A 13624-nucleotide genomic window follows, 5' to 3' on the forward strand; every position below is an offset into this window, starting at 1 on the left:
ACAGCTCCAGGACAAATCTGGTGCGGTCGTGCGTGCCTTGGATCCGGCTATAGGTCTACACTGACTCAAAGAAACACCATGCAGAAAAAGGAAAAAGCCAATATCAACCTATCAATGTATAATAGATTAGACCATGATTATTATGATTACGATAGTGGAAGGTACACCAAACAAAAAATCCACACCAAATAAGATGATCGTCCATTCCAGTAATCATCTACTAGACCTTGGCGCACAGCTTTATGAACGATAATGTTCACGCTCGGACTCCGTGCGTCTGGACAAAAAAAAACAAAATCAAATCTCCCCACTCCGTGCTCGTCGCCTCACTCCGTGCTCATCCATCGTGTGGCCGTCTGCTCACCCCGCCCCGCCACGCCGCCTCCGCCATCCACCGTGGCAACCCCCCACCATCCCCCACGGTGCCTCCGTCCCCCTATGTGCCATGCCCATCCTCCGCCACGCCAAGGCCAGGCAGCCAGGAGAGGGGGTCATCACTGGCCGGGGCCAGACTAGGTGCAAGTGTAGTTGACCGCTTTCAGGTCGCACCATCATCCTCGGCCACCGGCTGGCCAAAACTGACAGTTCCTTCCCTCGTTCTGTGCTGCGTGGGAAGAAGGATAAAAAAACGCATGTTACAAACCTTATGTTTCAAGTGTTTTATATGTTTCATAGGTATTTTGCAAGTGTTTCATATGAATGATGCAAAAGTAGATCAGGATGTTGCATATGTTGTCATGGTTGGACATATATGTTGCAAGCTTTTGTTCCCATTGTTTCATATGTTTTTAGACGTATGTTGCAAGTGTTTTATCTGCATGTTTCGTATGTTTTATAATGGATTTTCATGTGTTTTTAGGTATTTTTGCAAGTGTTTAAGACGCATGTTTCAAATGTTTCATGTGTCTTTAGACATATGTTGCAAATGTTGCATCTGGATGTTGCAAATGTAGATCGGGTGTTGCACGTATTGCAGTGGTGCCGATGGCCGGTGGAGAGCGGCCTGCCGCAGGGCTTTGGCTCCTACCTCGCGCAACATGCCTCACCCTCTCTCCTCTCCTCTCCCTCCCCTCCCTTCCCTTCCCTTCCCTCCATCTTGCCTCGGCGTTAGCGTTGGAGCAGAGGTCATCGAGGGTGCTGCGTTCGGATGCAGGCGCTGGCGTGGGATGGGATGCGGGGCATAGGGGGCGTGGAAGGCGATGCGGGCACAGGTGCAGGAGCAGCGTCCGGACGAGTCCTACGGTCAGATATCCAGGCGCTAGCCCTTTCGCTTTATGAATTATTACCCCCTCTGAATCCGATACTAACATGATCGTTTTAATATAAGACCACTTCACAAATAGCCGAGAATATGGGTGCAAGAAACAGGAACTATAAAAAATAGAGCAGAAAGTGAAATGTCTATCTTTACATATGAAACCTACCTCCAAAAGCTGGTCAGCCAACGTGCCACGTCACAGGCTTTTCGCGGCCGTTCAATCGGGCGCGCGGATGGCTCAGATCGGGCGAGCCGCGGTCATTTTCCGAAAAACCCCTTCGATTTTTCGGAAATCAACCCGCGCTCCAGAGGCCCTCTCAATATATTTTGCAAAAAACACCTCAGATTATTTCGAAATCAACCTGTAGTCCAGATCGGATGGGCGCCGGGTTTTTTTTTGCAAAAAAGACCTTCTCTTTATCGAAAATCAACCCGCGCTCAAGAGACCCTCTCAGCAATTTTTGCGAAAATCTCCTCATATTTTTCTCAAATCAACATACATGCCACCTTTGATTATATCTCACATCTTTTACAACGACCCCAACTGGGGTGCTGGCTTCCTGTGGCGTCTGCCATTTTTCATGTTGCCAGCCATCTACGTTGCACCGATTTATGTGGCAATGGGGTACTTGAGACTGTTCATGCCGTCTGCACCCTTCTCGCAGCCTGGGAGACTCTCTTCAATGGTGCTTTCACGTGGACTGCCACGGTTTCCATGTTTATCAATTCCTTCGTTGTGTTATATTGCCAGGCGTGGATGGTGCTGGCCTCTGCTTGCCTTCTCGCCCACCTAATGGCCGCGACAGTTGCCTTTTGGAGTTATCTGAAATCCTAACGAGTAGAACTATGCAATGCATCCATAATATCACATGTTTTAGCAAGAATTTTTCCACATAAACTTTTACCTATGCTTTTTAGGGATAAATAAAATTATACCTTCATGATGATAAAGTATCGAAAATACATAAAAATCATAAACTACACCTAAATTCTTATTACCATTGGCCTAATCGAAAGGGAAGTTTCTAGTAAAATTATATTCTTGTAGCAAATATAAGTGGGTTTTGCCGTTCGATTATTCATCATCGGTCAGGAAAGCTGCAATATTTTCCCAAGTGCCAACTGCCAACCATTCCATTAAGAACAATTGCCAATTGACAGGAACCGTAGCCAATACTTCAGTAAATCAAAGACAAGTACAAATGACTAGCAAAGTTCAGTTCTTACCAAGCGTTAGAATGCGTTCTGCCTTCTGTGTGGACTGCGAAATGATAAACTTTATGAAGTTTGAACCATTCCATCCCACTTGAACAGGCTTCTAAAGGTAAGTTCAATAACCCACAAAAGGATTGGTTATTTGGGTCCGATGCAGTAATAGCAAAATAGTTCATTACCTGCACAATGTGCATTTGACATGATGCATTGGACAAGATAGGTTACAACTTATAACTTATCCGGCAACCTTACATAAAAACAGAGGAGTCACAATCGTAAAACCCTTAATAAGTGATTTGACCCATTTTTTCCAATTTAGAAATGGAAGAATCGTTAGACTCTTAAAATAACTTTTCCTCCTCTAACGTGCGGAGAACTACACGTCTTTGTATTAAAGATAGAACAAACAATTCGATTGCCTACCGATTTCCACAGCTGGGGTTAGTTTTTTTTTTTTACAACTGATAACATATTTGGACAAGCAAATGGTAAAATATGTGCAATTAATCTAGAGGTACATGCATAGCACTGAAAGAAAGAGATTGAGTTCATCTGACCTGACATCCTCAACAAGAACTGCGAGCAAACAGCGAGTCTTGGGGAAAATTGTGATAAACAATTCACTCAACTTAAATAGGCACACAAGGGAAACAAATCAAATTTGATTAGTGAATGAAGGCAACTATTTGCCTTGTGACATTGTGGAGTTAGGTAAATAATCTCTTAATCACACACAAATGTTTATTTATTTTTTGCCTAGTATACATAAATGCGGGTATTAAGTCGTCCAGAGATAACAATACAGTATGGACTAGACATTGTATGCCGAGTATTCCTCGAAAGGCCAGGATGAACCATTCATCGTACTATAGGAATCCTCAGCCTGCGAGATTTATATGGTAAGCGTGTTAGTAGACGAAGTTAAATAACATAAAGTGTTTGGAACAATATAACATTTTGCTCATATTCAAAAGGCCTTTTTACATGGCTGTTAGGATTTGGGAGAAATGGAGAACAGGATAGGAGCAGAGTTAAGCAGCTCACCGCCTCTTGGAGGCTCAATATTTAGGTCTAAATCATGATTAGTTTATTTGATCTGCAAGCCAGGTATTATATAGCTAGCACCTGATGCAACCCTTTTTTTAGATAATAATAGACCGGTGTGGGCTTGAAGCCTCCTTCAAAGAGCCATCAGACCACTATTATAAACACAGTTCAAGGTCGAAACAAAACTACTTGAACACATTCAATGTTATTGACCAATACGAAATCTAAAAGGACATCCAAAAGATGCAAAGAACTGCAAAACTCTTAGCTCTAGAAGGTTGCATGCCTACAACCTATTAACTCATCTGCTAACAAAAATGTCCTAAACAGCTCAATCTCCTAACAGTTCTACAACAGACTAATCCTACTAACAAACTCCTGCTAACTCATCTAAACCATCCTAGACGCCTAGCCTGCCACCTTGTTTTTTTCTTGGTAGTTTCTCCCCCACAAAAGTGTCAACAACAGCTTAAAATATCAAAAAGCAAGGCCACACACGATAAATAGGAAAAGACAAAAGCACAAAACAACACTCAAAAAATTAATTTCAGGTACTACATTGGTAACACAACACTAGGCAAACATGTAGCAGAATAGATTGGAATGAATACTATAAACTGTGACCTCCTAACACTAGAAGGTCCATCAACATGTCATATGAATATATTTCCCTTTAGTTGCTTCAACACAAATGCCGAGTAAAACACTCCTTTTGGAGCAAGAGTAGAACCCTAACTACTAGAAATAGGTTAAGAAGCCTATTAGGTTTATTTAGGAAATCAAAGCTGACCTTAGTCTAAAATGGCTGTTAGTTAGAATTCAGCAAACTTTAAACAAGTTTGTTAAAGCAGCATAACCGTGCTAGCATACAACATAATCGGTAATCGCTATACTACAACCAAAAAAAAGTAAATCAGCAATTTAAAAATAGTGCTACATACTTAGCTACCCCTAGGCCAAAAAAATTGGATGGTAATTCATAATATCTGGTGAGTGTTAATGTCAAATAAAGAATAAATTCCCAACAGTCCCAGCACACAGTAAGCCGCACACAAAGATACACATTAAGATACACATTTTCAAAACAAGAATGACGGCAACAAACAACACACCAACAATTAACGTTGGCTAGATGTTAGTTATCTTAGAATAAATTGTAGATCTATTTGTGTATCATCATCTTATAATCCATTAATGTTAGCTACCACATGTTTCCTTACCGGTTGAGTAATTAGAGAGACATCATCCATGGGCATGTTTCTGTATATCAAATTATGACAATTATGCTCAAAGGATGCATGCTCATCACGAGGGGCCAGCTCAAACGATTCTGTCTCTCCAGGATAAAAGGGGGAAATGAACGAGCTTCCAATGCCTCCATATTCACCGGATATTAGAGAATGCTGTAAGAAAAAAAAATGAATGAATTAGCTCCGACTAATAGTGTTTTGTAATATTTTCAGTCAAAAGACTAAGAAAACTTGTAAGGTCCATTGAGGCTTTTAATTTGGAGATGCATTATCACACCAAGATCGAAGTCAACCTAAGCAAGGCTTGAGCAAAGCCATGACCAGGCCAAGCATGGGATAACCCCGAAGGCCTAATGATAATGTGCCACTCTTAAGTTCAGATTTTCATAATAGTAGACATGTATGTAACTTTCGTTCAGGATAAATCCAAATTGACTAGCAAAATTAGGGGCAAGTTTAGATCCATTCCTAACATTGTCATTCGGTATCAATGTTAGGAGAGATGCTTGCATTCAATCCCTACGAGTGAAAATCACCACGTCCATTGAACTAGAAGAATTCGCCTCCCTTTGGATCTGACTGCAAGATATGTGCAACTACAATCGAACCTAGAAGACCAAATCACGTGGAAGTGGACCAAAGCGCCCTGTTCATTTGGGCTTGTTTGGCTGATAAGCCATGGCTGAAAGTACTGTTGGCTGATTTGGTGTGAGAGAAAAATATTGTTCGTTGGCTGAAAAAAGTACGGCTTATAAGCCAAACAAACCCAAACGAAAAGCACGAAGATGGACAATACACCACCAAGTCGGCTGACCATGCTCAATTCAACGGCTGGTTCTACAGGTACAAAACCAACATCATTTGGCGTGCCCATGATGAAAACAAGTGCAAAGTCTTTGCTTGGATTCTCGTCCAAAACAAAATCCTTACGGCGAACAACCTTGCCCTACGCGGATGGTCCCACCAGAGCTCATGTGCTCTATGCAATGGCCTGCTAGAAACAGGAAACCACCTCTGCCTCACCTGCCCCTTTGCCCGAGCTACATGGATCATAGTAGCGAATTGGAAAATCTTAGTAACATCCAGCAAATCCTACAGGCAAGTTCGAACAGTGTGGCTAATTTGTGGGAATTGGCCCTGTCCTCAGTCCCAAAAGAAAAAAAAGACAGGAGTTTAATGGGTTGGTCATCTACATCGTGTGAAACTTGTGGAAGGAACGCAACCGCAGGATTTTTTATAACATAATACTCCACAGCCACCCGGGTAGGAGGGCGTGTCAAGGATGACATGGTGCAATACAAAAGGGCTTTTACAACTATGCAACGTTAGCGCTCCTGTTGTCATTACTTTGGGGCCGCGAGGCCGTTCCTCCAAAGCCGTGAGGCCGTGTAGTTCCTCCAAAGCCGTGAGGCCAGTCTGTACATAAAACCTCTTTTATCTCTTAATTGGCTGCCATTGTGTTAAAAATGTTAGGAGAGAGGATGCTTCGTTTGGTATGCGCAAGGAGTGCAATGATTTCCTTGGTTTGAGTGAGAGCCAATCAGAACTAGAAAATCTTTTCTTGTCTCAAGCAAGGCAGATTCTGCAAAGAAACCAAATGTGCCCTAGATTTGACCTACATTGCAGGTTTTACCTGAGAACGTTTATCAAGAAAAGATATTGAAGATTACTCTAAATGTTTGGAAAGATTATAGTAACATTTGCAGACACGCATGCAGCACGGTGGCTGGGTGCTTCAGTTGGGACGCCTCAAACCTGTTTTGAGCCCAGTGGTGTTGTACTTACTGTGCAAACTGCTTCAGGACCTTTTATAGACCCAGTAATGGTATAGTCTCTTCTTAAGGTGATGCCATGGGGGTGGTCATCCCCAGGGTCTTTAAAAAAAAGATTAGAGGTAACATAAATATTACTATATATATAAAAAGGCGTACCCAGTGCAAAGAGCTCCCGCTCTGTGCGGGGTATGGGGATGGTTGTTAATGGCAAGTCTTACCCTCGCCTGTGCAAGGGAAGGTTGTTAATGGCAAGCCTTACCCTCGCCTGTGCAATACGAGGAGACCGTGACTCGAACCCGGGACCTTCTGGTCACATGCGGTAAGACTCTACCGCTTGCACCAGGCCCGCCCTTCACAAATATTACTATATATACCGAGGACAAAAATACTCACACTAAAGAAAAAACTAAACAACCAGATAAAACAGATGTATGCAGATTATGTACTTACTTTATCGTTTTCAAGAGCATTCCCTTGCGTGTAGGCATCATAAAAACCCCAATTCTGAGAATATGATGGCTTAAAAGGTTCAAGTGGTAGATCATATGTCCTTGTATAGGACTGAATGTTGTGTGCATGTGCCGGAGTTTCCAAAATGTGGATATCACTTTGGCCGTGATATGTTGAAAAATGCTACACCAGAACCAAAGGTATCTTAGAAAATAATTGAAGCAATATCGAGGAACATATTAAGTATATTACTTTGAAAAAAATCTTGAAAAAAGTCACTATAGTGAATTTTTTCAGCTGTCCAGATATTCCCTTAAACTTTGTTTTTGTCTCACTTAACCCTAGGGTACTTGTACAACTGAAAATTTCATAAGAGTAAAATGGGCTTTATAGTCCCAAAAAAAAATCTATAAGAGACAAATTACTAATGCACATTTAACCCATTACTACCATGCTTCCTAATAACTAAGTTGTAAATCAAATGCTTTAACGAACCTCATAGTACTCCAACCTCTCAGAAGATGATGGTTCCGGGGGTTCAACCTGGACATCTAGTGATTGTATATAGCAGTGATGGTGATAACAATGAATAGGTTGATCAGATATCTTGCACTCAATATCGTAGGACAACGCCGACTACATTCCAAAAAAAAAACATGAGATCAGAGACTGACCAAAACCAATACTAAAGATACATATGAAAGGGGATGTGAACAGCATGGTCTCTTGTAAGCATAAAAAATAATAAAAGTTCCAATTAGACTAAAAAAACAGTTGCAGAAAATTTTACATACTGTCTCTATCTACTTATGATTATGTTTTCTTGAATCTTGAGTTCTTGTTACAGTAAATAAAAACCTATAGGAAGTTCACATTGTCCACTCAGAAACGTACCTCGAGCTGAAATTCCTCTGCTTGATTAGACTCTGAGTAGCTGAAATTGAGAAACCAATCTGGCTTGCCCAAAACACCATGAAGACCATAAGATTGCGCAAAAGAAGGTGTATAGTATGAATTGGACATTGACTGGCTGTAAGTATCGGCCTCATCTCTGTTGTTACTATGCCACGATAAGTCCTGTTTCCAAACAATCAGCAGTTATAGTCACAATAGAACATTTACAGGTACCGCAGGTAAACACGAGCAATGTACGCACATATTCACCCATTCAGTTCAGTCAAATTGTTGCCCCCATCAAGTTTATGCAATATTTTGACAAATAAGTGGTAGCATCATGATCAGCTGTTGCACTTGCACGTTATGAGAGAAGAGCCAAGCATTTTAAGAGTTGGTCTTTATTGAACTGTCATAACGCATTCAAGGAGACAAGAACGTAGCCTAATAAACTGTAATATCCTCATAACCTCATCATACAAGCAAGAAATGGGTGCAAATTCAGTCAAGTGGTTAAAGCATCAGCAAAATATACGTCAGGAACATAATTTAAAACTCAACCTAATTTCCTCACAAATTATGGAGGAAAAAGTTTGCGATAATACGATATGATGAACAAATTCCTCAAATAAATCATTACAATGCACTCGGAACGCATGATATCAAACGTTGAGACTTGATACAGCATCCTGGAGATAAAATGCAGATGTCAGTAAGTATGCATTCAGAAAGCAGTTACCCACATTGGTCTGAACCAGTTCCCCAGTGGCATCGTCCGCCTCCACTATTCCCACCGCCACCGACGGTGGCACCACTTCAACCTCGACGGAAAAGGCATCCTCCCCGCTTTCTTTCCTGATCGCACAAACAGGAACCATGTAACTGTCCACCACAATCCGCCGTTCCTCGTACGGGTCCTTGTAGCAGAACAAGTAATCCAACACCCGCACGCACTTCTTCCAGAAGCCGCGCCCGCACCGCCTGCCCCTCCGCGCCTTCCCTTCCCTCGCCGCCCCGTTCGGCGGGATTTCGTGTGCCAGACCCCGCAGCGCTTCCTCAGTGCCATAGGGTTTCTCTGGCGGAGGATCCTCTGGCTCCGGTGTGGGCGAAGGCGGCGAGGGGATAGCGGGGGCGGCGGTGGCGGCAGAGGAGGAGACGGGGTAGCATATGTTGGAGGACGGCGGGAGAGGAGTTCCGAAGGTGGCGGCGAGGTCGTAGCCGCCACGGTAGGGGTGGGGATTTAACTCCCCAAAGAAATCGTCGTCGTCCTCGTCTAGGAGGAAGTCTCCGGCGTCGGCGGGGGCCATGGTTGATCGGTTGGTGCTCCGGTATTGGGGCGCGAGGCGATGACGCGGGAGTGGAGTGGAGTGGAGAAGGTAAAGGAGCAAGAGAAGATGAGGAGGATGGCATGTTGCTTTCCGGTGACGGCGATGCGGTTGGGAGCTTGTGGATGGCGATGGCGTCGGGTGGGGAGGACGCGGGAGGGGCTCGCCGTTTCCGGAATGGGACGGATTTTGATTTTTGAGAATATACCGAGCTGCAGATTGGTTAGTCTTTCCACCGGGGCCTACGTTTTCAAACTCGTGGGTACATGTTGGCCCGGTCCAGAATAGGCCTAGACCCGAAGCCCATTCCATATGTTAATTTACAAGCGATCCTTGACCGAAGCCCATTCAATATGTGAATCTACAGGGGTTTTCTCTATTTTTCCTTTTTCTTTTTTCAAATATTTTTCAAATCTATACGTATACCTCCGAATCTCCACCGATTAAGCCTCCGAAAAAGATGGTGGAATGGTGACCTTACCGCCGTTTAACTCGTCGTCAACGTGTGCCGGTAGGCGGGTTGGCTTCCAAATTTTACCATACCAAAGATTTAGCAAGTTAAAAGTTAGGTAAAAAAAATATCATAGATTTGACAAGTCAAATGTGAGAGTTTGACAAGTTTTGGTAGCAAACCAAATACTAGTCAAAATCACGACTCATCAAATCTTTGACATGACAAATTTTAAAAGCGAACCAATCGGGCCCTTCCCGCCGATGGTTTGGCAGTAAGCCATTTATTCATTCAGTGGTAAGGTTTGTTGTGAATTTTTTTCGCAATTAGTTGATCAAATTTATTTAGAATATGAGCAAAATTTTGAACAGAGGTAGTTTTATAATAGGTAATGCTACCGGACGCACCATTCCCCCCGCACTCGCACTTCACCCGCTCTGCCCGCTGCCCCACAAACACTCTCCCACAGTCGCACTCCGCCCGTTCCCCCGCCCTCGCTCTCTCCCGCCCTCGCTCTCCGCGCCGCTTTCCTGCCCGCTCTTCACGCTGTCGCCGCGCGAGCTCCCTCTATCCCTCGCCCCTCCGCGACCTCCCTCCCTCTGTCCGCACGCGAGCTCGCTGCGCGCCCGCCCGCCCGTGCTCCCTTCCTCCCTCCATGCACCCCCACTCTCCTTGCGACCCGGCTCCCGCACCCCACCGGAGACGAGGGCGACAGCGGCGGCTCCGACGAGGTAGGTCGCGGAGGGATCTAGATCTGAGGCCTTGCTCCTCCTCCTCCTCATCTGGATCTGGATCTGAGCCCTTCTCCCTCCTCCTCCTCTGGATCTAAGCCCTCCTCCTCCTCCTCCTCCTCCTCCTCCTCTAGACCTAAGGGATGCGGCGGTGGCTAGGGTTTCGACGAGCTCTCAGGGGTCAGATCTCGCCGTGTTGTAATGGGTTTTTTTATGTTGCAACAGATGATTTCGAATGTTGCAATGTGATTTGTTTGGGTTGTTGCAACAAATGTTTTTTGCGATGTTGCAGTTGTACTGCTTGAGATGTTGCAGTATGTTTTAGTTGCTTCAATCTCATGTTGCAGTAGGTGTTCCATGTTATTGCAAGTGTTTTTATTTCAAGCGGTTTCATATGCTTCAAACCAGTGTTACAATAATATGTTCCAAATGTTTCAGCTCCTTCAACCTATTGTTGCAGGAGTTTGTTCAGTGTTGTTGCAATAATATGTTCATGGTGTTTCAGCTGCTTCATTCTAATGTTGTAGCTGTTGTTTCTTGTTGTTGCAATAATATGTTCATGGTGTTTCAGCTGCTTCAGCATAATGCAACAGTTGTTGTTTCCGTGTTGTTGCACATGTTTTATTCCAGCTTTCTATGTTGTTTGGCCAGAGGGCGAGCCAGACGGCTGGGGGCGCATGGCTCACCGGAGGGATAGTGGACGAAAGCGTTAGGGGCTAGCAGATGGGGGTGCTACGGTTAGGGGGCGATGGGGCATGCTCGTACGTGGGGCGGTGCGAAGGTGTACACGGCGGGTGTGGGGACGGGCTGCGGGGACGGCGGGTGTGGGGACGGGCCGCGGGGGCGTGCGCGGCGCGAGCGACAAGCGCGCGGGGGAAACGAGCAGAGAAGAGAAACGGGAGGAGCAGCGTGCGGGGCTTGCGTCCACGGCGGGCATTCTGGGGCGGGGGAGGGTCAGAAACGGGAGGAGCAGCGTGCGTCCGGATGGGCCCCTGAATCCAGGCACTAGGAGCGCCGTTTTATATGTAATATATCCATTTTATATGTAATATATCCATAGTTCACCTTGGTTGCGGTGAATGTTTTGTAATGCAGCATGATTTTCATTTCGTCGCATGAATTTTTTTTTTATCCTGGCACCTAACTGACTTAAGCCAACATAGTTTTTATTGAAATTATAGTCACTGCCTTAATCAAATATACATGGTACAGCAGAATTCAACCATGAAACTACATAAAATCAAACACAGTCGTTTATTACAAAACCATGCACATATGCTCCAACCCAACAAGAGTTCAGACTGCAATAAAAGAAAGGAGAAGAAAGAAGCTACACTTCAATCTCTATATAGGAATCCGGCTTCCAAAAGATGGGCAGCCGATCGGGCCACGTCGCCCGACCACCCTTCAACCGTTCGATCGGGCGGGCTCGCCATGTGGACCGTCAGATTTTGGATCGGATCGGGTCTCCGCCTGTTCCATCGTGCTCCCGCATCGGGAATCTTCTCGGCGCGTCGGCCCGTAGGCTCCCGTGGCGTCGATGAGCAGAGCTGCAGCGCGGGCCAACGGCGCGGGCATGGTCCACCGGCGAGGCGGCCGAGCTCACCGGCGAGACGGCGCAGGCGAGCCGAACGCGACCTTGCCCGCCCGGCGCTCCCGTCCTCGCGCCGCCGCACTGGATGTAGGGCCACCACCCTCCTGCACGGCCTGCACCGCCGCCGGTACTTCAGTCCGCCTGCCTTACCCTCCTCTTCCCCTGCTGTCCCCGTGCGGCAGCTCTTCCCTGCCCGTATTGTGGCATCCTACGCCCGCCGCTCGCAGCCATCGACTGGAGGTGGATCGGAGCCCGCCGCTCCGCTTCGTCGCAGCCGTGACCACAGAGACAGAGGCGAGCTCAATGTTGAGCCCAAATGCCCAATAGCCATGGCGGAGTAGAGCAGGAGGATATTGCGCTTATACCAGTATGAATTCCTCAGATTTTTCCTTTACATATCTGCCCATCTCTGTTTTCTCAGCAACTTGTTTGGTTCATCTGCAAAATCCGTTGCTGAAGGAGCTCTGAAATCGATAGTGCCACTGCCCCATCCCTGCTCAAGCTACACTTACAATACAATGTTGTGTGCTATTGTTTATACTTAAAATAATATCAATTATTTGCTCAGTTTCAATGACTGCCCCTAACATTGTTCTTATTTCCAATCATCTTACTACATGTTGTGTTGTGAAAGTAAATATTTCTCTCACACATAAACTGCTAAGTTAAACACACGGGCCTAGCAACTCTGACACAGTTATGGGTTGATGCATCATGCATGTACCTTCACTGATAGCTCAAGAACTCGAGAAGAATCAGATGATATTTTTCATACTAATGACAGGCTCGCTATCTATACTAAAACCACCACCACAACTATATTCACAATGTTTGTAGCCCTATTGCTAGCCATGTTCACAATGTTTCTAGCTCAAAAATCTATTCCCCTTCTGTTGCCTTGCCTGTATATACTGTAACATACTACATTCACAATGTTCCAAGCCCTGTTGCTATATGAATGGGATTAAGATATAAGGCGAAATGCAAGGGAATGTATGAATTACATTGGCTTTGACTACTCCATGGATGTCTGTTGGCTGATTGGCCATGAAATGAATTACATGGATCTTTTTGTACAGTTAATTAACAAGTCATTAACATGGTTATTTTTCTTAAGAATGTTGCTAACATACAAAGGTAGCTATGCTGCAATTGACCTCCAAGTTTCTCTTTTTATTATCTCTGGTTCTGTGATAATCTTCTATGTCAGATGTACTTCTGTAGTCTTATTTTAAATGCATTAGTCATTACAGAATATATAAAACCCAGCCACTTTACAAATTTTCATGATATTGGTTTACAACATAGCACCCCGGTCGTCTTACAAAACAGTACTAATCTCTGTAAACTCAACCATCTAGCATATATATATGCAGTTCTTTACATGTGCACTAACTTACAAGCTGACATCAAAGTTGCTCTAGGACCTTTTACTACCAGGATGAAATAATTGGAGAAAGCAATCTACGCAGCTAACCCTGTCCTCTATTCAAGCTTTAAGTACAATATAGTTTCACAATTGCGGAGCAAGAGATGAGAGTGCATATTTTGCTTCACAGTAAAAATTTCTTTCGGCCATTCTCGGTGATCCCTGGCTGGCCAGCGGAGCCTACCGCCGTGGAGATCTCGGAGAA

General features: G+C 44.7%; 1 protein-coding gene across 3 annotated transcripts; it reads right to left on the bottom strand.

Annotated features, from left to right (window-relative positions):
- Positions 1-1714: 1714 nt before the first annotated feature.
- On the bottom strand, positions 1715-9352 carry LOC136539980 (uncharacterized). 3 transcript variants are annotated; one of them, XR_010779797.1, is made up of 7 exons: positions 8633-9349; positions 7890-8072; positions 7491-7631; positions 6996-7178; positions 4741-4923; positions 2486-3356; positions 1715-2102 (listed from the first exon to the last, which is right to left on the bottom strand). XR_010779797.1 is itself a non-coding variant. In XM_066531965.1 (6 exons), the coding sequence occupies exons 1-6, from the start codon at positions 9194-9196 to the stop codon at positions 3285-3287; spliced, it is 1326 nt and encodes a 441-aa protein (XP_066388062.1). In that variant the 5' UTR covers positions 9197-9349; the 3' UTR covers positions 1715-3284. The 3 variants fall into 3 exon arrangements, 2 of the variants coding, with proteins under 2 accessions (XP_066388062.1, XP_066388063.1); XM_066531965.1 differs by having other exon boundaries at positions 1715-3356; XM_066531966.1 differs by lacking the exon at positions 6996-7178 and having other exon boundaries at positions 1715-3356; positions 8633-9352.
- Between the last annotated feature and the right edge of the window lie 4272 nt (positions 9353-13624).

Source organism: Miscanthus floridulus, chromosome 2, assembly GCF_019320115.1.
Source record: "Miscanthus floridulus cultivar M001 chromosome 2, ASM1932011v1, whole genome shotgun sequence".
Lineage (NCBI taxonomy): Eukaryota > Viridiplantae > Streptophyta > Magnoliopsida > Poales > Poaceae > Miscanthus > Miscanthus floridulus.